The 26496-nt window shown below is 40.5% G+C and overlaps 1 protein-coding gene across 2 annotated transcripts; it reads right to left on the bottom strand.

Moving 5' to 3' along the window:
* Positions 1–304: 304 nt before the first annotated feature.
* LOC139387853 (torsin-1A-like) lies at positions 305–21690 on the bottom strand. 2 transcript variants are annotated; one of them, XM_071134151.1, is made up of 5 exons: positions 21325–21690; positions 9143–9408; positions 5777–5952; positions 4947–5074; positions 305–3006 (listed from the first exon to the last, which is right to left on the bottom strand). In XM_071134151.1, the coding sequence occupies exons 1-5, from the start codon at positions 21506–21508 to the stop codon at positions 2855–2857; spliced, it is 906 nt and encodes a 301-aa protein (XP_070990252.1). In that variant the 5' UTR covers positions 21509–21690; the 3' UTR covers positions 305–2854. The 2 variants fall into 2 exon arrangements, with proteins under 2 accessions (XP_070990252.1, XP_070990251.1); XM_071134150.1 differs by lacking the exon at positions 305–3006 and adding an exon at positions 3047–4581 and having other exon boundaries at positions 21325–21613.
* Between the last annotated feature and the right edge of the window lie 4806 nt (positions 21691–26496).

Here is a 26496-nt window from a genome sequence, read left to right as displayed (position 1 = left end):
CGGGGCTCCAAATATGCCGTTACGTTTATCATCATTAATGTGATGACATGCTATTCATCGAATGATTAACTTTGTTTATAATTACGTGATTACATTAATCAGGTAACCATTAACTCAGTAACCTGGGGCACCATGGGAAAAATAAAGAGTTGTCATTTCCCAAATTAGCACAAAGAATATCAAAATATCGATTTCATAGCAGTCCCTAATTAATTCATTTCCTCATAAGTCTCATTCTGAACATTGCATAATTCATAAATCTGCACAAACCCGGGTCTCACTAAATCATTCTGTACCACACCAATTGAGTTAAATATTTTTTTACTAACAAGCTAAATGATAATATAAGATACACATACAGTCTAGGTTAAGGATTATTGATTAGAACTTAATTCAGTTACACAGGTCCCTAGCTGGCCAACACAATATGACACGTTACACAAGATGGAGATTGAGAAAGAAAGTGCATGAGAGAAAAGCACTTGGATACAAATGTAAACTATGCTTAGTTTAGCCCTAACACCTTGCCCTGAACTGCCGCGCTTATCCATCAGAATTATATTGAATGTATTTACTTGAAGGTCTCCGTTGGATATCTCTTCCTGGGCCGAGTTCCTGATGGGCCCAGGCCTTTGTGGGCCGAGTTCCTGATGGGCCCAGGCCTTCGTGGGCCGCGTTCTGCTTTGTGGTTCTTGTACTTCGATTGGCCAGGTGCAAGTCTCTGATTGTCCACAAGGTGTCACAATGTAATTTCCCTTAGTTGTCTGACTCCTTGTACTAGTTCTGGAAGATTGGTCTTCTGAGGATGGCTAATCAGCCGTTTAGATATTCCCAGAGTGGGAATAAAAGCAGTGTAGACACACAATTGCTTGCTTAGATACAGATACTCAACCGTAGCATTGATTGTTAAGAGGTTCCTTTGTCTTCTTCAACCTCGTGTTGCGTTTTGCGGTCGAATAATAGTAGACCTAGGCTGCAGCACGTGATCTCTAGTCTGATGTGTTAACTCTTAAAACAAATGCTTTATGCCCTGGGGGAAAGAGGGCGTTTACATCATCCTGGCATTCTCTCTGGGCTCCATGAGGCACAACTAGTTACAAGGCAAGGTGTCAGACAACTAAATTCACAGTTCATCTTCACACAAACATTCAATTTGATCTGGATATTTTCTACACAACATGTAAACATAATGTAAATATTATGAAAAGTTACAATGTTTGTCATAACGTCCTCATTTAACTTTTAATGACATTACAAAATCGACATTCATTTTCACAGGCCAACGGTCCTCATTTTCCACATTTTGGTTGATGGAATGTATGTCCCAAAGTCCATTTATTGCATGTGACAGTTCTGAGGTAGATACTCCATAAGGGACAAAGACATTACGATATCTCAGAGACCAGAACGGAGTTGGTCTGCTGCATTATAATTTACAACGGGCGTGAGGGGTCATAAACCATCCCACACACACCTCTTCCCCTCTGCTGGAGTGAGGGATATCTCTATAGAGCTGATCCTCACAGGCCAGTCATGACTACCCCCAAAGATAAACTTACAGCAGATTTTGAAAAATGTACACAATGCTTCTGGTGAATGAAAGGATTAAAAACAAATGCAAAATAGATGCAAGTAAAGGCATATTTTTCCATGTTTAGGTATTGGTAAACTGGGTATTGACATATATAAAATACACAATGGGTATCCAGTGGACAATATTTCAGGTGATACATTTTCAATGACAATTAAAGGGGCAACCTGCAATACTTACAGCTGTCCAAATCTTTTTCAATTAACGATATGTACCCATTGATTCTTGAAGAATATAACCATCACATTGATCTCATGGACTGCGAGTCCTCTGTCGTTTAGAGAGTGGTGACATTTGTCCGGCCCCAGCATCCCTCAGATTGATAGCAAACCAAGTGGCAGGGCTGCCGTTTGGCTGAAAAATGTTTGACTGGCCTGGCCCAGGCCCTGGACGAGAGGAACGATTTGCCGTGATTTGTAATTGGCGGGAAGGCGAAGGAGTGATGCTTTGTCTAGATGAAGGAGGAATGCTAACTTGTGTCACTTGCATAGAGGGCCCGTGCTCCATGTTGGCTGTTGACCTCCGAGCCTCCGGGGACTGTGTGCCATGCTGTACCAGAGGGGCAGAATGGGCAAGAAAGGCAGACAGGTCAGGTCCATGTGGAGGGGTAGTCAGGTCAACACCCTGTTCGTTCCTCTCCAGGAAGGATGAGACCATTCGTGCCTCCTCCAATTCCCCTCTTGCTTGACGATGCCGTCGCTGCTGTGCCAGGTTCTTGGCAATGAATTCCCGTTCCTGTAGAACTCTACGGGCCTGCACATCCAATAGGTGACATCGTTCATCAGTCTGTTGTTCCTCCTCAATCTGACGCTCAATTTCTCTCTCGTAGGACAGCATTCTGTGAATTGCTGAGGGCTAGTGAATTGCGGCTGCCATGGCCACTTCCAAAGTGGTATCCACCGGTCGAACTCTCACTCCGTCCAGAGTGCCTCGACGATTTCCAATTAGTTAAGGGGTGAGCGGAGCTTGCCTCGGGAAGCTGGTCGACCTGTGCGGTGGGAGTTACATCCTCCATAGGTTCTTCCTGTAGACCACCTTCCCCTCCCAAAGCAGTTGCCGGTCCTGGGCTTGGAGAGAATGGTTGATGGCTGAAACGTACAGTTGATCCATCATCACTTTGAGTTCTGGTGGGTGTGCCCTTTGATGTGAGAAACTCGACCACATAATCCTTAAGATAACCAGGTGCTTGTCTGGTTCTTCTGGTGCTGCTGGTGGTTGAGGATGAAGCCTTCCTTGTTGCTTTAGGCTTAGCTCCTGGATCTTTTATATGTTCCAAGACCTTTCCCTCAACTGCTCTTTCTTACGCTCTCCTTCCAGTGGAGACAATTCTTCCTTCTCCCCCTCCATTTCCTTCTCACCTGTCTTTGGTTCAGTCATGATCCTGCTCGAAGGACCATTGAAAGATTTAGTGGAATCTGTGTGGGGAGGAATGGATAAGACTGAGGCAGGAATTCCTTTAACCATGAAGTGGTATATTTACTGGGTAGTCTGTGCTGCATAACAAAGGAAACAGAATAACATGTATCCAATCAAATTCATAATCACAAAGATCAAATCACAACAATCATTCATTATTAACATAATTAGGGAATTAAACAATCCAGTTCATTAAGAAATCAATAGGAATCATCCTTGAGTCATTTATGCTCACAACTATTTATCATAATCATGAGAAGAATACAAACAAACATCTATAATCCCCATTAGTTTGATATCAGAATCGATCAGTTCAGCAAACGATGACGTTTCATATTTCACCCTGTCAAGTGTCTTCATATGCACATGTAATTTCATTACATATTAACCATATAACGATGGCATAATTGGCCTGTGATGATCTGTAGGGCCGTGATCATTGACCTTATGTTTGAAGTGTGCGCTCCAAGCCGCTCTCCGCGGTAATAACTATAATAACTGATGGCCCACTCTCCCGATCGCAACAGATAGTTCAGATGAAAGGTAACAGATTTGGTGGACTTACATGGATTCATGGACGCACAGAACTTCTGGATTAGACAGAGTTAAGAGAAAGCAGCGAGATCGGGTGATGGCGATTTCCTCCTTTTATGGAGTTGAGATCTGTCGGACATTTCCACCTGACCTAATTAAAGCGCCCCTGGCCCAGCTGAGTAAATGGCAATGAATTAAAGGATTCTTCCACCAACTCCATGGGCCTTTTCTACAGTACTATAAATTGTAACTTTAAACCACATTTGTTTCTAATACACAACTTTTACTTGCCACAGTTCATGTGTAGCAGAATTCCATGAAAAAGGAAATCATTATTTGGAGATATTCATTGACAGAATATACAAATCAGGAACCAGCACCTTGATTGGTTAAAAAGAATAGCGTTTCCCCTCAGTGTTTTTATTTTTTTTATCTCTTCTTAAATTCACCCTCCTCCCTCTCAGTAATCCATCTTCAGGGAGAAGTGACACCATCAGAACAAGACCTTTGATGTTCTCCACATGGTTGTGTTGACCTGAGGGACGGGTCATCATCAGTCACTGACTTCCTCACTCCGACTGGCGGAGATGTTCTCATTAAGAAAGTGCACACAGTAGAGTAGGAGGTAGATAGATACAGTAGCTGTTCCCTCGGAGATCGTCTACATTACCGTCAGCAACTGCAGACAGTCTGATCAGACCAACAAACCACCTTTCTTCCTAAATTACTACTCATTATGATTAGATCAGTCAGTCTGCAGCCGCCGGCAGCAACGTAGTTGGCCTCAAACACGCACTATGTGTAGTAATTTAGCCTTCCGTTGATGGTCTTGCAGCCCTGGATGGAGAAGATCTTCTCACTCTTTGGGAAATAGACCATCTCTCTGGCCATCTTGTCGACTACGTCCTGGTCGGGCTCCAAGCCCATGGCGGACATTTGTGCCAAGCCACACAGCAGCACGTGTCTGTACTCCAGAGGCAGGAAGGGGACAAAGAAGTCAACTAGGTTCTTGTCTATCAGACTAGAGTGCCATAACCCACCTACACAAAGGGAGGGAGGGGGGACACAGTCAGTCATGAGATGGGCAAGAAGAAGCTACCACCAATTGCTTACCCAATCCTCTCAGATGTACACAAGTGCCTAGGGGGTAAGGATAGTGATAAAATGGGAAGGGGCAAGAAAGTCAGACGGACAGAATATAGATATCACAGGTAATCTTTGTCTTGAAGGTATGAAAAGTCTCCAATAACATCCCCAGTCTTCTAATCCCAGGCTTAGTAACATAAAATGAGAGAATCCTGACCTTAGAGAAACATGTGCATGATTTGTTAAATATAAAAAAGTTGCCAAAAGTGCTTAAGTTAGGCTTCAGCAATAAAGAAGGACGGCAAAAGAGGTGGCTTACTCTTCTTGCTGTTGAACACGGACAGGGAGAGAGCTGGTTCTAAGTCATGCAATTGTATCTCCTCTCTGTCTCGACCTGCTTTCCAGAAGTCCAGGGCCACCTGTGTGATGTGCTGTCTTCCAGTGTTGCTATGGAGATTAGCAAAACAAACTAGTAGATATTAAAGTTGCACTATGCAGAAATTTCCTGGTTGCTAAAACTCTAATAGTTTGCCCAATTTCAGTTTATGTGACAAAATAAGCTAGTAGAGAATCACTGTACCATCTAAACCGCTGTGAAATATATTTTCTACAACTAATAATACTGTTGTTTCAGCTGTTTGAAGCTGGTGTAAAAAAAACTAAAGTAAAAAGACAATAACAAAACTTAAGAATGGGAAGCATAGAATTTGAGCACATAACTGATCTACTCCTTCTTAGAATGAGTAGATCAAGTAGAATGATGGATCTATTACTCACAATTCTATGTGAGTTTAGTCAGGTCGCCCATAAAAGTTGCATATTGCCACTTTAAGCTGGGTCCAACGATCTTTTTCTTCCTGACTGGTCCGGACATGGGGTAGTTTATAAATGCATTAGGTTCATGTGTAGTGATTTTATTTGCAAAATAAAAAATCTGAAGTAACTGAAGTTTAGTTTTGGGAGGCCGTATCTGATTGACAGCTGACTTTTAGCTAAGTAAAACCATGATCACTGCAACGAGTCGTTAAGTTGTGGGAAAGATAGGATGATGGATGACAAATACATTTGACTGTAAATCCCAAAAAAACCATACGATTCCAAAAACAACACAGGAATTCTTATCACACACTGCTGGTCTGTCTGGCCTACCTGAGGAAGATGAAGATGGCTTGGCGGTACGAGACCCCATCCAGATTTTTGTAGTATTCCAGGTAGGGCTTTATACAGTCGATTAGGCCAGGGTGCATCATGTCCATCTCGTCAAAGATGAACATGGAACGTGGGCAGTTGGTGACGTTGCCTTTGATCCACTGCTGCAGCTGAGACTGAGGGATGGTCACAGCAGTAAAAACAGACTTATCTACAGCAGTGAAGATATATTTTGTAAAGCTTTTGGAAGCTATTTTGGAAGCTATTAAAAAAATTCAGATATACCAGTCAAAAGTTTGGACACACCTCATTCTAAGTTTTTTTTTTTTTTTTTTACTATATTCTACATTATAAAATAATAGTGAAGACATCAAAACTATGAAATAACACAAACAGAATCATATAGTAACCAAAAAAGTGTTAAACCAATCAAAATACACTGCTCAAAAAAATAAAGGGAACACCAAAATAACACATCCTAGATCTGAATGAATGAAATATTCTTATTAAATACTTTTTTCTTTACATAGTTGAATGTGCTGACAACAAAATCACACAAAAATTATCAATGGAAATCAAATGTATCAACCCATGGAGGTCTGGATTTGGAGTGACACTCAAAATTAAAGTGGAAAACCACACTACAGGCTGATCCAACTTTGATGTAATGTCCTTAAAACAAGTCAAAATGAGGCTCAGTAGTGTGTGTGGCCTCCACGTGCCTGTATGACCTCCCTACAACGCCTGGGCATGCTCCTGATGAGGTGGCAGATGGTCTCCTGAGGGATCTCCTCCCAGACCTGGACTAAAGCATCCGCCAACTCCTGGACAGTCTGTGGTGCAACGTGGCGTTGGTGGATGGAGCGAGACATGATGTCCCAGATGTGCTCAATTGGATTCAGGTCAGGGGAACGGGCGGGCCAGTCCATAGCATCAATGCCTTCCTCTTGCATGAACTGCTGACACACTCCAGCCACATGAGTTTTAGCATTGTCTTGCATTAGGAGGAACCCCAGGGCCAACCGCACCAGCATATGGTCTCACAAGGAGTCTGAGGATCTCATCTCGGTACCTAATGGCAGTCAGGCTACCTCTGGCGAGCACACGGAGGGCTGTGCGGCCCCCCAAAGAAATGCCACCCCACACCATGACTGACCCACCGCCAAACTGGTCATGCTGGAGGATGTTGCAGGCAGCAGAACGTTCTCCACGGCGTCTCCAGACTCTGTCACGTCTGTCACATGCTCAGTGTGAACCTGCTTTCATCTGTGAAGAGCACAGGGCACCAGTGGTGAATTTGCCAATCTTGGTGTTCTCTGGCAAATGCCAAACATCCTGCACGGTGTTGGGCTGTAAGCACAACCCCCACCTGTGGACGTCGGGCCCTCATACCACCCTAATGGAGTCTGTTTCTGACCGTTTGAGCAGACACATGCACATTTGTGGCCTGCTGGAGGTCATTTTGCAGGGCTCTGGCAGTGCTCCTCCTTGCACAAAGGCGGAGGTAGCGGTCCTGCCGCTGGGTTGTTGCCCTCCTACGGCCTCCTCCACGTCTCCTGATGTACTGGCCTGTCTCCTGGTAGCGCCTCCATGTTCTGGACACTACGCTGACAGACACAGCAAACCTTCTTGCCACAGCTCGCATTGATGTGCCATCTTGGATGAGCTGCACTACCTGAGCCACTTGTGTGGGTTGTAGACTCCATCTCATGCTACCACTAGAGTGAAAGCACCACCAGCATTCAAAAGTGACCAAAACATCAGCCAGGAAGCATAGGAACTGAGAAGTGGTCCCCACCTGCAGAACCACTCCTTTATTGGGGGTGTCTTGCTAAATGCCTATAATTTCCACATGTTGTCTATTCCATTTGCACAACAGCATGTGAAATGTATTGTCAATCAGTGTTGCTTCCTAAGTGGACAGTTTGATTTCACAGAAGTGTGATTGACTTGGAGTTACATTGTGTTGTTTAAGTGTTCCCTTTATTTTTTTGAGCAGTGTATATATCTTATATTTGAGATTCTATGAAAGTAGCCACCATTTGCCCTGACAGCTTTGCACACTCTAGGCATTCTCTCAACCAGCTTCCTACATATGCTGAGCACTTGTTGATTGCTTTATCTGCACTCTGCGGTCCAACTCATCCCAAACCATCTCAATTGGGTTAAGGTCAGGTAATTGTGGAGGCCAGGTCATCTGATGCCGCACTCCATCACTTTCCTTCTTGGTCAAATAGCCCTAACACAGCCTGGAGGTGTGTTGGGTCACTGTCCTGTTGAAAAAGAAAATGGTTGTCCAACTAAGCACAAACCAGATGGGATGGCGTATCACTGCAGAATGCTGTGGTAGCCATGCTGGTTGTGTGCCTTGAATTCAAAATAAATCACAACAGTGTCACCAGCAAAGCACTCCCAGACCATCACACCTCCTCTTCCATGCTTCACAGTGGGAACTACACATACAGATATCATCCATTCACCTACTCTGCGTCTCAAAGACATCGCGCACTGCTTGTGTTTCTTGGCTCAAGCAAGTCTCTTCTTCTCATTGCTGTCCTTTGGTAGTGGTTTCTTTGCAGCAATTTGACCATGAAGGCCTGATTCACGCAGTCTCCTCTGAACAGTTGATGATGAGATGTGTCTGTTATTTGAACTCTGTGAAGCATTTATTTGGGCTGCAATTTATGAAGCTGGTAACTCTAATTATCTTATCCTTTGCAGAAGAAGTAACTCTGGAACTTCCTTTCCTCTGGCGGTCCTCATAACAGCCAGTTTCGTCATCGCACTTGATGTATTTTGCGACTGCACGTGAAGAAACTTTCAAAGTTCTGGAAATGTTCCGTATTGACTGACCTTCATGTCTTAAAGTAATGACGGACTGTCGTTTCTCTTTGCTTGTTTGAGCTGTTCTTTTTAACAAAGTTTATTTGATTTGCTTAACACCTTTTTGGTTACTACATCATTCCATATGTTATTTCATAGTTTTGATGTCACTGTTATTCTACAATGTAGAAAATAGTAGAAATAAAAAACAAGGAATGAGTAGGTGTGTCCAAACTTTTAACTGATACTGTACATCCCCTATCATATAGAACCCTCAAATCCAAATATGGACCTTGAAGCCAGTTCCACTGCTTTTTTCTTTCTTCCCATCTAACCAGGGACTGATTTAGACCTGGGACACCATGTGGGTGCAATTAATTACCAGGTAGATCAGAAAACCATCAGCACTCCAGACCTTGTAGGGTAAGATTTGAATTCCACTGATATACTGTAGAATATGCATACAGTCCAATTATCCATTGAGAATTTCCCTGCCATGGTTACTGGGGATTATATTTCAATTAAACAAAATACTTGTTTCACCTTGTAGTTCTCAATCTGACTATGATAAGTGAAGTGCACTTTAGACTCAAACTGATGGACGAAACTGCTGGCCATGCCCTCCTTGTAGATGTTTTCAGCTATCAACTGGCTGATGAAGTTCTTCCCTGTGCCAGAACAGCCGTGAAGGGAGAGCACCAGGGGCTTTTTAGGGTTTTTATTGTTCATGAAACCCGTTACAGCTTTCTGGATGACTCTGGAAGCAACATGTTGACCAAACAGCTTCTGATCTAGGGCCACTTCCAAACCTGATAACAGGGCAGAAGTCGATTATTAGTGTCAATAAATGGGACATGTGCTACAAATAAACCACCTGTAATTAGTATAGAAATCATGGTGGTGATCTTAATAACGTGATTAGTTACATATGTAGGGCACAGCTGCTATGTAGGCTAGCGGTGCACGAGTTAGCTGTTTGTTATTTCGCATCCGCAATTGCTAATAACCCATCCACAACCACCTGACTTTCCCTCATGGGTGAGGATTAAAGATGGCAGACCCCCCCCACCAGAGAGGAAGAAGTGGGGCCGGTTGTATGACTTTAACGACCGGTCGTAAACTCTCTCCCTCTTGCACTGCAGTAGAGCCAAGAAGTCAAAAATCCTTTGTATGTAGGGAGACTCCAAAGGGAGTCTCCCTACATACAAAGGATTTTTGACTTTGGGAAACCAAAACTTCAAACATCAAAAGATTGGACATCGGAACATTAGCTTTAATATCCAAACGTCTGGAATGGTTGGTGGGACCCAAACAATAATTCTGTCATATCCTTTGTTGTTTTGCAATATCATTAAGGAGGGTATAACTAAGTAACGGTATCTCTAAGGGTGTACACATTCCAGTTAGATTTACATCTGTTGTAAAACGTATATGACTAAATATGAAACAATTTCTGAGAAGATAAAATGTGATTTTAGCCTTCCCAATTAGATCATTATTTTTCATATATACTTTGCCAAGTCAGTAACCACGCCCACATGAGCACAGACATTATGCCAAAACGATGGAATGCCCCTTTTGCCAGAGTGCTTATAAAGTACTCCTAACGAAATTTACATTAGACCAAGCAGCCGGACAGTGTAAACCGGACATCATGTAATGGTTAAAACTACAAGACCAGTATACGAAGGTAAAGACGGGACTACACATTCACAGTCTGCAGCTGTACAGTTGATGTCGGAAGTTACACTTAGGTAACATACACTTAGGTTGGAGTCGGTTAGGACTTTACTTTGTGCATGACAAGTAATTTTTCCAACAATTGTTAAGACAGACAGATTATTTAACTTATAATTCACTATATCACAATTCCAGGGGGTCAGAAGTTTACAAACACTAAGTAGACTGTGCCTTTAAACAGCTTGGAAAATTCCAGAAAATTAGTTAATGGCTTTAGAAGCTTCTGATAGGCTAATTGACATCATTTGAGTCAATTGGAGGAGTACCTGTGGATGTATTTCAAGGCCTACCTTCAGACTCAGTGCCTTTTTGCTTGATATCATGGGAACATCAAAATAAATGAGCCAAGACTTCAGGAATAAATTTGTAGACCTCCACAAGTCTGGTTCATCCTTGGGAGCAATTTCCAAATGCCTGAAGGTACCACGTGTACTATTGTTTGTACAGATGGACAAGTATAAACACCATGGGACCACAACGCAGTCATACTGCTCAGGAAGGAGACGTGTTCTGTCTCCTAGAGATGAACCTACTTTGGTACGAAAAGTGCAATTCAATTACAGAAAAACAGAAAAGGAACTTGTGAAGATGCGGGAGGAAAAATGTACCAACGTATCTACAGTGGGGCAAAAAAGTATTTAGTCAGCCACCAATTGTGCAAGTTCTCCCACTTAAAAAGATGAGAGAGGCCTGTAATTTTCATCATAGGTACACTTCAACTATGACAGACAAAATGAGAAAAAAATCCAGACAAGGACATTGTAGGATTTTTTATGAATTTATTTGCAAATTATGGTGGAAAATAAGTATTTGGTCACCTACAAACAAGCAAGATTTCTGGTTCTCACAGACCTGTAACTTCTTCTTTAAGAGGCTCCTATGTCCTCCACTCGTTACCTGTATTAATGGCACCTGTTTGAACTTGTTATCAGTATAAAAGACACCTGTCCACAACCTCAAACAGTCACACTCCAAACTCCACTATTGACAAGACCAAAGAGCTGTCAAAGGACACCAGAAACAAAATTGTAGACCTGCAATAGGCTGGGAAGACTGAATATGCAATAGGTAAGCAGCTTGGTTTGAAGAAATCAACTGTGGGAGCAATTATTAGGAAATGGAAGACATACAAGACCACTGATAATCTCCCTCGATCTGGGGCTCCAAGCAAGATCTCACCCCGTGGGGTCAAAATGATTACAAGAACGGTGAGCAAAAATCCCAGAACCACACGGGGGACCTAGTGAATGACCTGCAGAGAGCTGGGACCAAAGTAACAAAGCCTACCATCAGTAACACACTACGCCGCCAGGGACTCAAATCCTGCAGTGCCAGACGTGTCCCCCTGCTTAAGCCAGTACATGTCCAGGCCCGTCTGAAGTTTGCTAGAGAGCATTTGGATGATCCAGAAGAAGATTGGGAGAATGTCATATGGTCAGATGAAACCAAAATCTAACTTTTTGGTAAAAACTCAACTCGTCGTGTTTGGAGGACAAAGAATGCTGAGTTGCATCCAAAGAACACCATACCTACTGTGAAGCATGGGGGTGGAAACATCATGCTTTGGGGCTGTTTTTCTGCAAAGGGACCAGGACGATTGTTCCATGTAAAGGAAAGAATGAATGGGGCCATGTATCGTGAGATTTTGAGTGAAAACCTCCTTCCATCAGCAAGGGCATTGAAGATGAAACGTGGCTGGGTCTTTCAGCGTGACAATGATCCCAAACACCCCACCCTGCTCTAGAGGAGATCTGCATGGAGGAATGGGCCAAAATACCAGCAACAGTATGTGAAAACCTTGTGAAGACTTACAGAAAACGTTTGACCTCTGTCAGGGTATATAACAAAGTATTGAGATAAACTTTTGTTATTGACCAAATACTTATTTTCCACCATTATTTGCAAATAAATTCATAAATCCTACAATGTGATTTTCTGGATTTTCATTTGGATTTCTGGATTTTCATTTGGATTTCTGGATTTCTCATTTTGTCTGTCATAGTTAAAGTGTACCTATGATGAAAATTACAGGCCTCTCTCGTCTTTTTAAGTTGGAGAACTTGCACAATTGGTGGCTGACTAAATACTTTTTTGCCCCACTGTATATCCACAGTAAAATTAGTCCTATAACAACATAACCTGAAAGGCCATTCAGCAAATAATTAACCACTGCTCCAAAATCATCATAAAAAAGCCAGACTATAGTTTGCAACTGCACAAAGATTGTAATTTTTTGAGAAATGTCACCTGGTCGGATGAAACAAAAATAGAACTGTTTGGCAATAATTACCATGTTATGTTTGGAGGAAAAAGGGGGAGGCTTGCAAGCCGAAGAACACCATCCCAACCGTGAAGCACGGGTGTGACAGCATCATGTTGTGGGGGTGCTTTGCTGCAGGAGGGACTGCTGCACTTCACAAAATAGATGGCATCATGAGGTAGGAAAATGATGTGCAACATCTCAAGACATCAGTCAGGAAGTTAAAGCTTGGTCGCAAATGGGTCTTCCAAATGGACAATGACCCCAAGCATTCTTCAAAAGTTATGGCAACATAGCTTAAGAACAACAAAGTCAAGGTATTGGAGTGGCCATCACAAAGCCCTGACCTAAATCCTATAGAAAATGTGTGGGCAGAACTGAAAAAGCGTGTGTGAGGAAGGAGGCCTACAAACCTGATTTAGTGACACCAGCTCTGTCAGGAGGAATGGGCCAAAATTCACCCAACTTATTGTGGGAAGTTAAACAATTTAAAGGTAATGCTTCCAAATACTAATTGAGTGTATATACATTTCTGACCCACTGGGAATGTGATGAAAGAAATAAAAGCTGAAATCATTCTCTACTATTATTCTGACATTTCACATTCTTAAAATAAAGTGGTGATCCTAACTGACCTAAGACAGGGCATTTGTACTAGGATTAAATGTCAGTAATTGTGAAAAACTGAGTTTAAATGTATTTGGCTAAGGTGTATGTAAACTTCCGACTTCAACTGTATAGGTAAAATAGTCTAGGTAACTCAATCGTAGACGAGAACACCTCGTGGTACAGTTTTGTAGTGTACATTCTAACTAACACTTCCAGAACAAAAGCCTACTACAACTACAAAGGACGTTGCGAACTCTGGTGGACAACCAGAGACATACACGACCAGAGTCTTACATCCCTTCAAAAACCTCCCACAGAACATCCGAGTTCTACAGAGGGATGACAGAGAAAGACATAGGCGTAAATATATACACTGCAATTCTTGTCGAATGAGCGGTCGCTCAGGTGCAAAGTATTCATATTCCCATGAGCATAGCTTACAAACGTCCCGATAGTTGAATTCCTTTGCCTCTCCCTTTCCCTCTCTTTTGAATCCTCCATATTGTGTAACAAGCCGTCATATCGGTTTAGTCCACTAGGAACCTATCATTGCATTGTGTTAGTAACCAATAACTATGCTGTGTGTGTATGTTTATGAATTTGTGTGATTATTTAGTTAGTAAATAAATAAGCCAATTTGGATATCGCTGATTTATCATTTAAGTTAGGGTTCGTGCAGATTTGAAGTCCACTGTGTTCAAAATGAGACCGAGGTAAAATTAGAATTAATGATTGATTTTATTTATTTTATTTTGAGATTAAATTGATGACTAATATGATATCGACATTCTGATATTGTTGAGTTAATTCGGGAAATTGTAACTCATTAAACAAACTTTTCCCGTGGTGCCCCAGGTTACTAATGAGTTAATTGTTGCATGATTAATATAAATCAAGTAATAATTAAACGTTAGGTAATCGATTTGATAAAACAGCATGGCATCACAATGATAGTCACGACACGTGATAACGTGAAAATCTGAGGCCCGCATCCAACCCTAACCCGCTAATATAGAAACTGCGCTGTAGGCTACAGTCAGATGGTGGAACGATTTTTGTCAGGGGGTGCAGGATATTTTTTTGACTGATTTAGATAGCTATAGCTGTGTTCGAATATCCATATTAACATACTGTATACTACAATGATTATACACACTAGACTATTAGTTCATTTTAGTATACTGTAAACGAACGGTATCCTTTCAGTTGAGTGTAATAGCTCTTTGCTTGTCTAATGGAAGTTGTTGCTATAATACCTTTTGCTAGCTAGTTGGCATAAATTACTAGTTAGACATTTTACAACTTTGGGTGTGTTCTTCAATTAAATTTGGAGTTCCAGAGTGTGCCCATAAATTCAGAGCGTTGTCAAATTGTCTGTTTGTAAATTCTGACCGCAAATTCATTATTCTGCGCTCTGGTACAGAGTGCTCTGAAATCGGAGTATAGTCATGGCCAAAAGATTTGAGAATGACACAAATATTAATTTCCACAAAGTTTGCTGCTTCAGTGTCTTTAGATATTTTTGTCAGATGTTACTATGGAATACTGAAGTATAATTACAAGCATTTCATAAGTGTCAAAGGCTTTTATTGACAATTACATGAAGTTGATGCAAAGAGTCAATATTTGCAGTGTTGACCCTTTTTCAAAACCTCTGCAATCTGCCCTGGCATGCTGTCAATTAACTTCTGGGCCACATCCTGACTGATGGCAGCCCATTCTTGCATAATCAATGCTTGGCGTTTGTCAGAATTTGTGGGTTTTTGTTTGTCCACTCGCTTCTTGAGGATTGGCCACAAGTTCTCAATGGGATTAAGGTCTGGGGAGTTTCCTGGCCATGGACCCAAAATATCGATGTTTTGTTCCCCGAGCCACTTAGTTATCACTTTTGCCTTATGGCAAGGTGCTCCATCATGCTGGAAAAGGCATTGTTCATCACCAAACTGTTCCAGGATGGTTGGGAGAAGTTGCTCTCGGAGGATGTGTTGGTACCATTCTTTATTCATGGTTGTGTTCTTAAGCAAAATTGTGAGTGAGCCCACTCCCTTGGCTGAGAAGCAACCCCACACATGGTCTCAGGATGCTTTACTGTTGGTATCACACAGGACGGATGGTAGTGCTCACCTTGTCTTCTCCGGACAAGCTTTTTTCCGGATGCCCCAAACAATCAGAAAGGGGATTCATCAGAGAAAATTACTTTACCCCAGTCCTCAGCAGTCCAATCCCTGTCATTTTTTTGCAGAATATCATATGATGTTTTTCCTGGAGAGAAGTGGCTTCTCTGCTGCCCTTCTTGACACCAGGCCATCCTCCAAAAGTCTTCGCCTCACTGTGCGTGCAGATGCACTCACACCTGCCTGCTGCCATTCCTGAGCAAGCTCTGTACTGGTGGTGCCCCGATCTTGCAGCTGAATCAACTTTAGGAGACGGTCCTGGCGCTTGCTGGACTTTCTTGGGCGCGCTGAAGCCTTCTTCACAACAATTGAACCGCTCTCCTTGAAGGTCTTGATGATCCAATAAATGGTTGATTTAGGTGCAATCTTACTGGCAGCAATATCCTTGCCTGTGAAGCCCTTTTTGTGCAAAGCAATGATGACGGCATGTGTTTCCTTGCAGTTAAACATGATTGACAGAGGAAGACAAATGATTCCAAGCACCACCCTCCTTTTGAAGCTTCCAGTCTGTTATTCGAGCTCAATCAGCATGACAGAGTGATCTCCAGCCTTGTCCTCGTCAACACTCACACCCGTGTTAATGAGAGAATCACTGACATGATGTCAGCTGGTCCTTTTTTGGCAAGGCTGAAATGCGGTGGAAATGTTTGTTGGGGATTCAGTTAATTTGCATGACAAAGAGGGACTTTGCAATTAATTGCAATTCATCTGACCACTCTTGATAACATTCTGGAGTATTTGTAAATTGCCATCAAACAAACTGAGGCAGCAGACTTTTGAGAATGACACAAATATACATTTTTACACTTTTGGCCACGACTGTAGATAGCTAGAGTGAATTCATGAAAACACCTGAATGTCCATTGAGAACGCACAACGACTATACCATTTAGCTAAGAATGACGGGAACAATAAAGTCAATAAACGTTTGGTAGTTAGTTAGATAGCCTGTAGTTAATATACTGGCAAGTTTGATGTATAAGTAGCCAACTAATGTTAGGTACCTAGCTAACATACCGGTACATATTGCTGTAATGATATGCTATGTGGTTTGTAAGGACAGAGTAGCTAACAAATCGTCAGCCAATATAACATGTAAGGTAACTTATTTGAAAAGTCATTACTTTATTACATTGTTAAACATTTTCTTAACATTTGTCATAATTGGTTAAAGCGACAAATTTGAATCTGCTCTTGTTGAACTTCAGCTGCATATTTTCCACCATTATCTTCAAATCTGAAAACAAAGCCATGCCCATTTCCTGAAGAATTGCATTATGAGCCCTAAAGTATGGAAATAGTATCCTATGCGTGTATACTTCCTATTTTGGCCAATGTAGTACGACATCCGGGAACTTTTGGTATAGGCGTACAGAGGCCCATTATCAGCAACCATCACTCCTGTGTTCCAATGGCACATTGTGTTAGACTTTTAAAAACTATAAACCTGGATTAGCTAACACAACGTGCCATTGGAACACATGAGTGATGGATGCTGATAATGGGCCTCTGTACGCCTTCCATTAAAAATCAGCCATTTCCAGCTACAATAGTCATTTACAACATTAACAATGTCTACACTGTATTTCGGATCAATTTGATGTTATTTTAATGGACGACAAAAATGTGCTTTTCTTTCAAAAACAAGGACATTTCTAAGTGACCCCAAACTTTTGAACGGTAGTGTAGTTAGCTAGCTACCACAGCCAGCTCATATCGAGCCTCTGGGTACAGAGTCTGTTGTGTGAATGGAAATGTTTTGTGGCCTTTTTGTCCCGTTTCAAACTAACTTGGCTAGTTTTCGCCAGTTGATGTACCATTAGAGCTAGCCAAAAGTTGGCTAGCTTTACCTGGCTAGCTCACAAACTTTTGATTTTATTTTTGTCTCAATCACACTAGACTTGAATTAAACGATGAAACCAGCGGCCAAACGATTTTAGACTATTTTCAGTTTAGCAATGTAACGTTATTGATCTGTCAGTTTCCCTAGCTAATTCCCTACTTTTCAAACAGACAAGGTATGAACAACTAAACAGACTACACCGTCATTGTGAACGGTCAGTATTCAATACAATATTGATGATGAATGGATAAAGATATCGTTGAATGCACAGTCATGTTCTTATAATCTCAGACATAAATTACTCAAGTTTAAAACCATCCACAGAACATCCAACATGCCAATGAAACTGAATAATTGCTCTGCTGGATATGGAAAACACAAAAGGGGACATATTTGCATATGTCCTGTGAAGGCTGGCTATATTCTGGCAAAGAGTATGTTATTTTATCTCTGCATGTCTACAGATTATCCCTTATCCCTGGTTTTGTTTGCTTGGAAATGTTGATACTGGAGACTTATCAGAAGAAACTGTAACCTAGCATTTATACCGGCTAAGAAACGCGTCACCATTAATTGGAAGGTTGGTTATCCTACCAGAATGTCATAATGGATGGCAAAAATGTCAAGATGTATCACTAGATTTGATTTATTACAAGATTAAGGGTCTACTGTGCAACATTCATAAGGTCTAGTCTAGGTGCCTTATATGGAATAGCCTACTGTATGACAAAGGGCGGTCAAAATCTAAAATAACAGTCAGTATCTGGCGTGGCCACCAGCTGCATTAAGTACTGCAGTGCATCTCCTCCTCATGGACTGCACCAGATTTGCCAGTTCTTGCTGTGAGATGTTACCCCACTCTTCCACCAAGGCACATTCAAGTTCCCGGACATTTCTGGGGGGAATGGCCTTAGCCCTCACCCTCCGATCCAAGAGTTCCCAGGCGTGCTCAATAGGATTAAGATCCGGCCTCTTTGCTGGCCATGGCAGAACACGGACATTCCTGTCTTGCAGGAAGTCACGCGCAGAACGAGAAATGTTGTCATGCTGGGGTGGCAATGTCATGCTGGAGGGTCATGTCAGGATGAGCCTGCAGGAAGGGTACCACATGAGGGAGGACGATGTCTTCCCTGTAACACACAGCGTTGAGATTGCCTGCAATGACAACAAGCTCAGTCCAATGATGCTATGACACCCCCTCCACCTCCAAAATGATCCCGCTCCAGAGTGCAGGCCTCAGTGTAACACTCATTCCTTCGACAATAAACGCGAATCCGACCATCACCCCTGTTGAGAAAAAAACGTGACTCGTCAAAGAGCACTTTTTTGCCAGTCCTGTCTGGTCCAGCGACGGTAGGTTTGTTGTGCCCATAGGCGACATTGTTGCCGGTGATGTCTGGTGAGGACCTGCCTTACCACAGGCCTACAAGCCCTCAGTCCAGCCTCTCTCAGCCTATCGCGGACAGTCTGAGCACTGATGGAGGGATTGTGCGTTCCTGGTGCAACTCGGGCAGTTGTTGCCATCCTGTACCTGTCCCGCAGGTGTGATGTTCAGATGTACCGATCTGGTGCAGGTGTTGTTACAAGTGGTCTGCCACTGCGAGGACGATCAGCTGTCAAAACATGTCTCCCTGTAGCGCTGTCTTAGGCGTCTCACAGTACGTAAATTGCAATTTATTGCCCTGGCCACATCTGCAGTCTTCATGCCTCCTTGCAGCATGCCTAAGGCACGTACACGCAGATGAACAGGGACCCTGGCATCTTTCTTTTGGTGTTTTTCAGAGTCAGTAGAAAGGCCTCTTTAGTGTCCTAAGTTGTCATAACTGCGACCTTAATTGCCTACTGTCTGTAAGCTGTTAGGGTCTTAACGACCGTTCCTCTGGTGCATGTTCATTAATTGTTTATGGTTCATTGAACAAGCATGTGAAACAGTGTTTAAACCCTTTACAATGAAGATCTGTGAAGTTATTTGGATTTTTACGAATTATCTTTGAAATACAGGGTCCTGAAAAAGGGACATTTCTTTTCTTGCTGAGTTTACATTACCAGTAGTAGCCAACATTTAACGTTAATTCCCATCAACTCTAATCTGCAATGTTTGTTTGTTTATGGTCATTTCTGTTAATGCATTCAATATATTTGTATTAGTCATTTATCATTAGTTCTTATTGTCGGAGTGGACATGTGTTTTGCAGAACTCACAACCTATGCTACACTTGTGAGAAACAAGTTTGTTTTATTTCATTACACTTACGAGTTGTCAATTTATTAATTGTTTTTTGTTTGAAACGCTCCTGTCAATGTTGAGTAAGGACAAGCACCTAATTACACATATAGAAGTAGGACTAGTCTACCTAGCCTGCACGCAAATGTAGGGCTATAAATGTGCCCATTTGGGGATGTCTGATAGTATTTCTGATGTCTTAACTCAGCCCAACAAATGAGCTTTGGAGCTTCTCAAAGTAATTTTTTTTTCACCTCAAAACAGCAAGTAAACCAAGTCTGTTTTTACAATCAATTGTGAATGACAATAGCTTCTCAAAGTATTTGAACAATATTTTCAGCTTTCCCTTTCGATAACCAAAGCGAAAAATGTAATGTTCTGATCCGGTGGAAATGTCATAAAATATCTGATTACTTCTTATCCCTTGCACAAAAAGCCTACAGCTGTGTCTGTCCCGAGATCACTGGCACTGGAAACCGAGGGCCTAGACTATTTTATACAATGTCTCAAGTTTGCTAGTGTAACAGTATAGACTCTACACCCGTCCCCTCGCCCCGACCGGGGCACGAACTAGGAACGCTCTGCACACGTCAACAGTCACCCTCGAAGCATCGTTACCCATCGCTCCACAAAAGCCGGAACCACTACTTCAAGGTCTCAGAGCAAGTGACGTCACCGATTGAAACGCCACTAGCGCTAACTAGCTAGCCATTTCACATCGGCTACACTAGCACGAGTTTTGGGGCGACACAGTTGACAGTTGATACAACGTTTCAAAATCGTTGCAGACAGGCCATGTGTAGCCAATGTGATTTATAGGATATTTATTTTTATTTTCTACCTGCCGGCTGTAATGTTTGTATGTGTTGGCTTTATGTATGTTATTATTACATAGTTGGCAAATGGCAATAAAAGTAACTTTTAGATTTGTATAATTTCCATTTAGATTTAGATAGAATGTAAATTAACCACAGACAATGATTTTGAGATACAAAGACTATAATAAATTAAATGAACCTGTTGCACAAAATTGCATATGAAAATCATAACTGGCACGGAAATTGGTAGAAATTGTAAGATAAATTGGCACTCCAAATGGAGAAGGTTGCCGACCGCTGGTGTAGTCTATTACCGGCAACTTCAGGAGCACAACAGCAGAATCTGTGAAAGTCAGCAGGAGAAGGCGGGTCAGGAACAGGTTTTTTTTCTTCTGGTTAGGCTATCTTGGTCTCCGGCTCCCTTTGAGTCATTTGTGTGTCTTCTTTTGTTTAATCAAACAGTGTGCTAAAAGCAGCTGACTAGTTCAGTACTTACAGCTGATTTTATTAAAACACATAGGGTGTGTCTATATATGGAAAAATACACATTTAAAAAATTGATTAATAGATTGATCAAAAGAAAATACTACTCTTGGTTTATCGGGACCGGTCCTAGTAGAAATGCAGTAAATGAGCTATAGATGCCCCAAACCATTCTGATAGAGGACCCCTCTATGGTTATGTCCCCCCCACTTCTAAAACCAAAGTTGCACCCGATGTAAAAACTATAAGAGGCACAGATTCAGTTGTTCCTAACTCACTTCACAACTTATATGCAGCCTATAGATAGATATAAACTGCACAAGACTGAAACATTTATGGATTTAAGGTATCGTTTTCTCAAGCCGCCCGCCTACCACCCGAACTTCCTCCACACAATATTTAACGATCCTAAAGTCAACCCTCGTTTTCTAAAGTAGGCCAACGGTATATTGGTGGAGATCGATAAGCAATTGCAAGATTAAAACGCAAAAGGACTGACTGTGTCCACACGATCAAATAGCCTAAGTAAACCACGTTAACACATCAACCATTTAATATTTAGCTGTGCACATACCTGTTGAATTAAAAGTAATCCATTTTGAATCGCAACTTTCACCATATACATAATTGTAAATTTTCCGCCCCACTGCTGTAAATCCCAAACCGACAAATGTGGTTGAGATTGGTTCGAACGCGTTCACAAAAACATTCGATATCAAGACATAAAATACGAAAAAGGTTTTGTATGTTGCTCTCATTTTAACTTCAAATAAACATGTAGTTAGCTACCAAGTTTGTCATTTAGGAGTGCAAAGACGTTAGAAAGAATGCAAAACAGCTATTTCCTCCTACGTATTCATTATGCGACACCAACACAGCAAAAACGAATCTGTAGCAAAATTGTCGTCACCAGGTATAATCCTGCGTTTGCATACTAGTCATGGATCAAATAATTCTGCTGGTGTTTTGACACTTATTCACAAGTTTAAAGGTGACATTCTAGAAACCACATCTTCACAAGAGGGCAAATGGGTCATAGTAACTGTTAAACTTGACAATGCTATTTTCATCATCTGTAATGTAAACGGACATAACTCACATGCTCCTAATAAGACGCTTTTTACCCAATTTACCAGGAAAGTACAGGATTTAAACAACAAATACTCTGAGGCTTTTCTAATTATTTCAGGCGATTTTAATGAAACACCTGATGCATCTGCTGATTGTTTTCCTCCTAGAACGAGTCAAAACGTTCAAAATAGTAACATTATCATAACATTATGCAAGGATCTGTGTGTTGAGGATGCCTGGCGTTAATTCAATCCGGATGCTAAGGGTTATACCTGGACCAACAAAACTATGTCACGTAAATCTAGAATAGATTTATTCCTAATTTCCCCTTTTTTGTTACAATTTGTTATATATGTAGATTATCAGTTGGCTCCCTTTCCTGATCATCACTTGATTTCCCTGAATTTACAAGCTACTAAAAAATCAAAAGCAACTCAGGGATAATGGAAATTAAACAATACACTTCTTAAAGATACTGATCTCATTGAAAACATCAAATCATTAGCTAAAGATATTTTTGCTAGAAAAGACTTAAACGCGCCAAAGAGCTGATGCAATTAAAGAACAATAGAGAAAAGGAGATGATGAGCAAGCTTGACAGTTTTCTAAAGAAATATATTCTATCTGAAGAAGAGGAGTCTGTGTTCAGGTCTTTACAACTAGAATTAGAACAGACTTACAAGGTCAAGAGCCAAATGGATTGAAGAGCGGGAAAAAAACACGAGTTACTTTTTTGCACTTGAAAAGAGAAACTACAAAAGAAAATCTATAACTGCACTCAAAATTAACAATGTTTTATGCAAAGATCCCATTACAATATCATCATTTGTCAATTCATTTTATGAAAACCTTTACAACTCTCAATCTCAGGAAGATGGTTGTGAAAGTTACATTTGCCACATTCAGAATTGTGTCCCTGTAATTGAGGATGATTTCCACTCAGTTTGCGATTCACCTGTGTCAATTGGAGAAATTAGAGAGGCTCTGAATTCAATGAAAAAAGGGAAATCACCTGGCCCTGATGGCCTGTCAGTTGAATTCTATAGACAGTTTTGGGAGTTACTAGAAGACCCGATTTTCAATGTTTCAAGATTGCATTAAAAAAGGGGAAATGGTCTCCACTATGAAACAGGGCCTTATTTCACTGATTCTGAAGCCTGATAAAGACCCTTCTCTCATTGACAATTGGAGACCAATTACTTTATTAAATACTGATTACAAATTGATTGCTCTGCTTTATGCCAAAAGATTAAAGAAAGGAATAGATACCATTATAAATGAGACTCAAACAGATTTATGAAGGGCCGTCACATAAGCTCGACCTGATAGATTATTCAGATGCAATTGACTCAGATGCGGTTGACCTATTTCTGGACTTCTGTAAAGCCTTTGACACAATTGAACATGAATTTCTCTTTAGGTCTCTTAAACTTTTTGGATTTGGTGAACATTTTATTAAAGTAATTCACATGTTTTACAAAGATATAAATAGTTCTGTGCTACTAAACCTTAATACTTCCAAAAGATTTAGTATCAACAGAAGTGTACGACAGGGATGCCCAATTTTGCCATTTTTATTCATTTTGGTTGTGGAACTTCTATCTCTAGATATTCTGAATGATGCAAATTTGTATGGCTTAACCATTTTTAACAAAGAAATTAAAATTTCCCAACTGGCTGATGATACTACTCTTTTCTTAAGACACAAAGACGAGGTCGCACATGCCCTTAATGCTATAACTGCATTTTCTATTGCATCAGGATTAAAACTGAATGTTTCTAAATGTGAAATCTTATGTTTATTTGACTCTGATGATAAAGAAATTGAAAATATTCATGTAAAGGACTGTGTTAAATATTTAGGAATACATCTGTCAAAAAACCACTTAGTCAGACAACATTTGAATTTCTCTCCTAAAATTAAGAGAACTAAAAATATATTTAATAATTTGCTACAAAGAGATCTTTCTATACTTGGGAGAGTACTTCTGTCCAAGGCAGAGGGACTGTCTCGTTTTGTGTACCCCCCATTATCGTTATGTGTAAATCCAGCTACTTGTAAAGAGATCAATAAGACCTTTCTTGACTTCATCTGGAAAAATAAGTCTCACAAACAAAAAAAATATGTCCTTTCTAACCAAAGAGCTGAAGGCGGTCTAGAAGTGTTGGACTTTGTTGACATAAATAACACTTTCAAGATAAACTGGTTGAAAAAATGTTGCTCGATACTGATTCAATATGGTATTTCATTCCAAATAATGTGTTTAATAAATTGGGAGGTCTTACATTTTTACTGAAATGTCATTATATTCCTGAAAAATTACCTGCTAAATTGGCTAGGTTTCACCAACAAGCTTTACTGGCCTGGAAAATATGTTTCCTGCACAACTTTTCCCCTCATAAAGCTCTTTTGTGGAATAATTCAGACATAACTGTAAGGAATAAGTCATTGTTCTACCCCAGCTGGCATGAGAGGAATATTGACTTTGTCCTTGATATTTTCGACAACAAGGGTAATATTCTCACATATGAACAATTTATAACATTGAAAGAGTTTCCAATACCTTTCAGAGAGTTTATTTCTGTGATCAAAGCCGTTCCCAGTGGTCTAACTACACTTATGAAAAGTCATCTTAATTTTGGGAATGATCACAAAGTTTATCCAGAACTCAGATTGGAAGGCGTGGGCTTAATTGAGAAATCTTTTTGTAATAAATATATAAGACAAATTCTTCATTCACAAAACCAACTTACACCGAGAGGAACGTTTTTCTGGAACATGCTTATTACTGACATTGTCTGGAAAAATGCATGGTTAAGAACTTACAAATACTGTATAATAAAGTTAAGGAAGTGCACTTCAACATTTTGCAGAAGATATATCCATGTAATTCTATGATGTCCACATTTGTGGCTATTGATGATATCTGCGTTTTCTGGGAAAAAGAAGGTGAGAATCTGTCTCACTTGTTCTTTGAATGTAAATTTGTGTCAGAATTTTGGGAAAACCTTGCAAAGTACTTATTTACCATTATGAACACTGCTTATAATTTTAACATAAAATATATAATATGTTACTATTGCAATGATAACAAAACCACTGAAATTATTGTTAATTTTTTTTATTCTTGTTGCCAAATACTTTATACACAAACAAAAACTCCAAAATTCTATACCAAAATTACCAATTTTTCTGATTGAATTATCTTATTAAAACACTAACCCTAGTGAATAACAAAAATAATAACATCTTCATGAATCATTATAATAAGATATTTTCAGAGTGAATATAATTGCACTTAAATTGTTTCTTTTTTTGTATTTTATTTATATTTTTTGTATGTTTGAGCATTATTAATACCTGTATTTGGTTTGCTAGACATGTTTGATGTAGCAATGTTGATTTTTGTATTATGAATAATAAAATAATAATAAATAAATAATAAATAAAATAAAATAAATACTAGTCGTAACTAAGAAATTCTGATTATTTGAATTGCTAACTTGTTTAGTTATATACGTGCAGCTTCAATGAGACAAGTCGGGCATTTCCGAGTTCAATTGTTCCTACTAGCATTTGAGCACGGCATAATAAATAAACAGCCACAAATGGCTAAATCCCACCTATTTATACAATTTCCACACCGATAACCCTATAACTAACCTGAAATGAAGACATTTTATTTATGAATTTTTACGATATAGCCCATTTTGCTGGTTGTCACTCATCACCCCACAGCCAGAAAAGGGATCGCATTCAACATCGGCTACGTTAGACCATGGTTTGTCACATGGATGTCATTCGTCATTTCAAAGTTAAAACAGCTAATTATATTCAAAAGCACACAATGTTAAGGGCCAGAGGTGTTCGTGCTGAGCCAGAGAGATGCAAGTAGCTAAGGAAGGACCACAATACATTTACTTACTACAAACGAGGATATGTTAAAAGAAAATAAAGCTGCAACGCCATTAATACATCTAGGAAATACCCCCCAAAATAAACCTTACCACACCGCTACTAAATGTTCATATTACCTGCTGTTTTTAGGAGATCCACTCTGGTATACAACATTCGTGAAAATAGTAAAACACATACCAACCGCTATGCTGGTACTGATGGGTTCAATCGTCGCAGTGATGTTCAACAACAGAAACCCCGGCAGAAAACTGTCGCATCTTTGACAGTGTTTACGAGCTAGCTAGCTGTGTATATTTACCGAAACAAACTTGATTGCAGACTAGGTTAAGTAAAATTAGACACAAAATGGTATCAAAGAATACAGACAACACCACCTGAGCGAGCCACAACTCTGTGGTTTGAGCTTCTTCTATGATATAATGGCGGTCCGTGTATGCCGCCACCTGCTGTAGTGTGTATACAACATTTCTAAATCCTCCTTCCTAAATCAGTACTTTTGAGAAAATACAAAAGAGCCCTACTAGCATACCCTCCCCCATATCCTCCACACACTGGAGGGCAACTATTATCGCCAACAGTTCAACTGAGTATACCGAAAGTTAATCTCTTAATCTTCTACATATCTGCACATCAAATTCAGGAATGTAAACGCCTGCTCCTGTGCGCCCACTATCTGGGTCCTTGGATCCATCTGTGAAAAGAGGTAAAAAAAGGCTAGAAACTTCTACCAATGTAATTGTCAACCAGTTTCCCTAT

The sequence above is a fragment of the Oncorhynchus clarkii genome, chromosome 29 (assembly GCF_045791955.1).
Source record: "Oncorhynchus clarkii lewisi isolate Uvic-CL-2024 chromosome 29, UVic_Ocla_1.0, whole genome shotgun sequence".
NCBI lineage: Eukaryota > Metazoa > Chordata > Actinopteri > Salmoniformes > Salmonidae > Oncorhynchus > Oncorhynchus clarkii.
The sequence above is the reverse complement of the archived record's forward strand: the minus strand, read 5'-3'. Positions and strand labels throughout refer to the sequence as shown.

Excerpts from the sequence above, each read along its gene's own strand:
- LOC139387853 (XM_071134150.1), bottom strand. The coding sequence starts at position 21,508 with ATGAGAGCAACATACAAAACCTTTTTCGTATTTTATGTCTTGATATCG. Across the intron at positions 9,409-21,324 it reads GATTACTTTTAATTCAACAG|GTTTGGAAGTGGCCCTAGAT; the intron begins GTATGTGCACAG and ends CCCTGTTATCAG. Across the intron at positions 5,075-5,776 it reads GCCATCTTCATCTTCCTCAG|CAACACTGGAAGACAGCACA; the intron begins GTAGGCCAGACA and ends TAATCTCCATAG.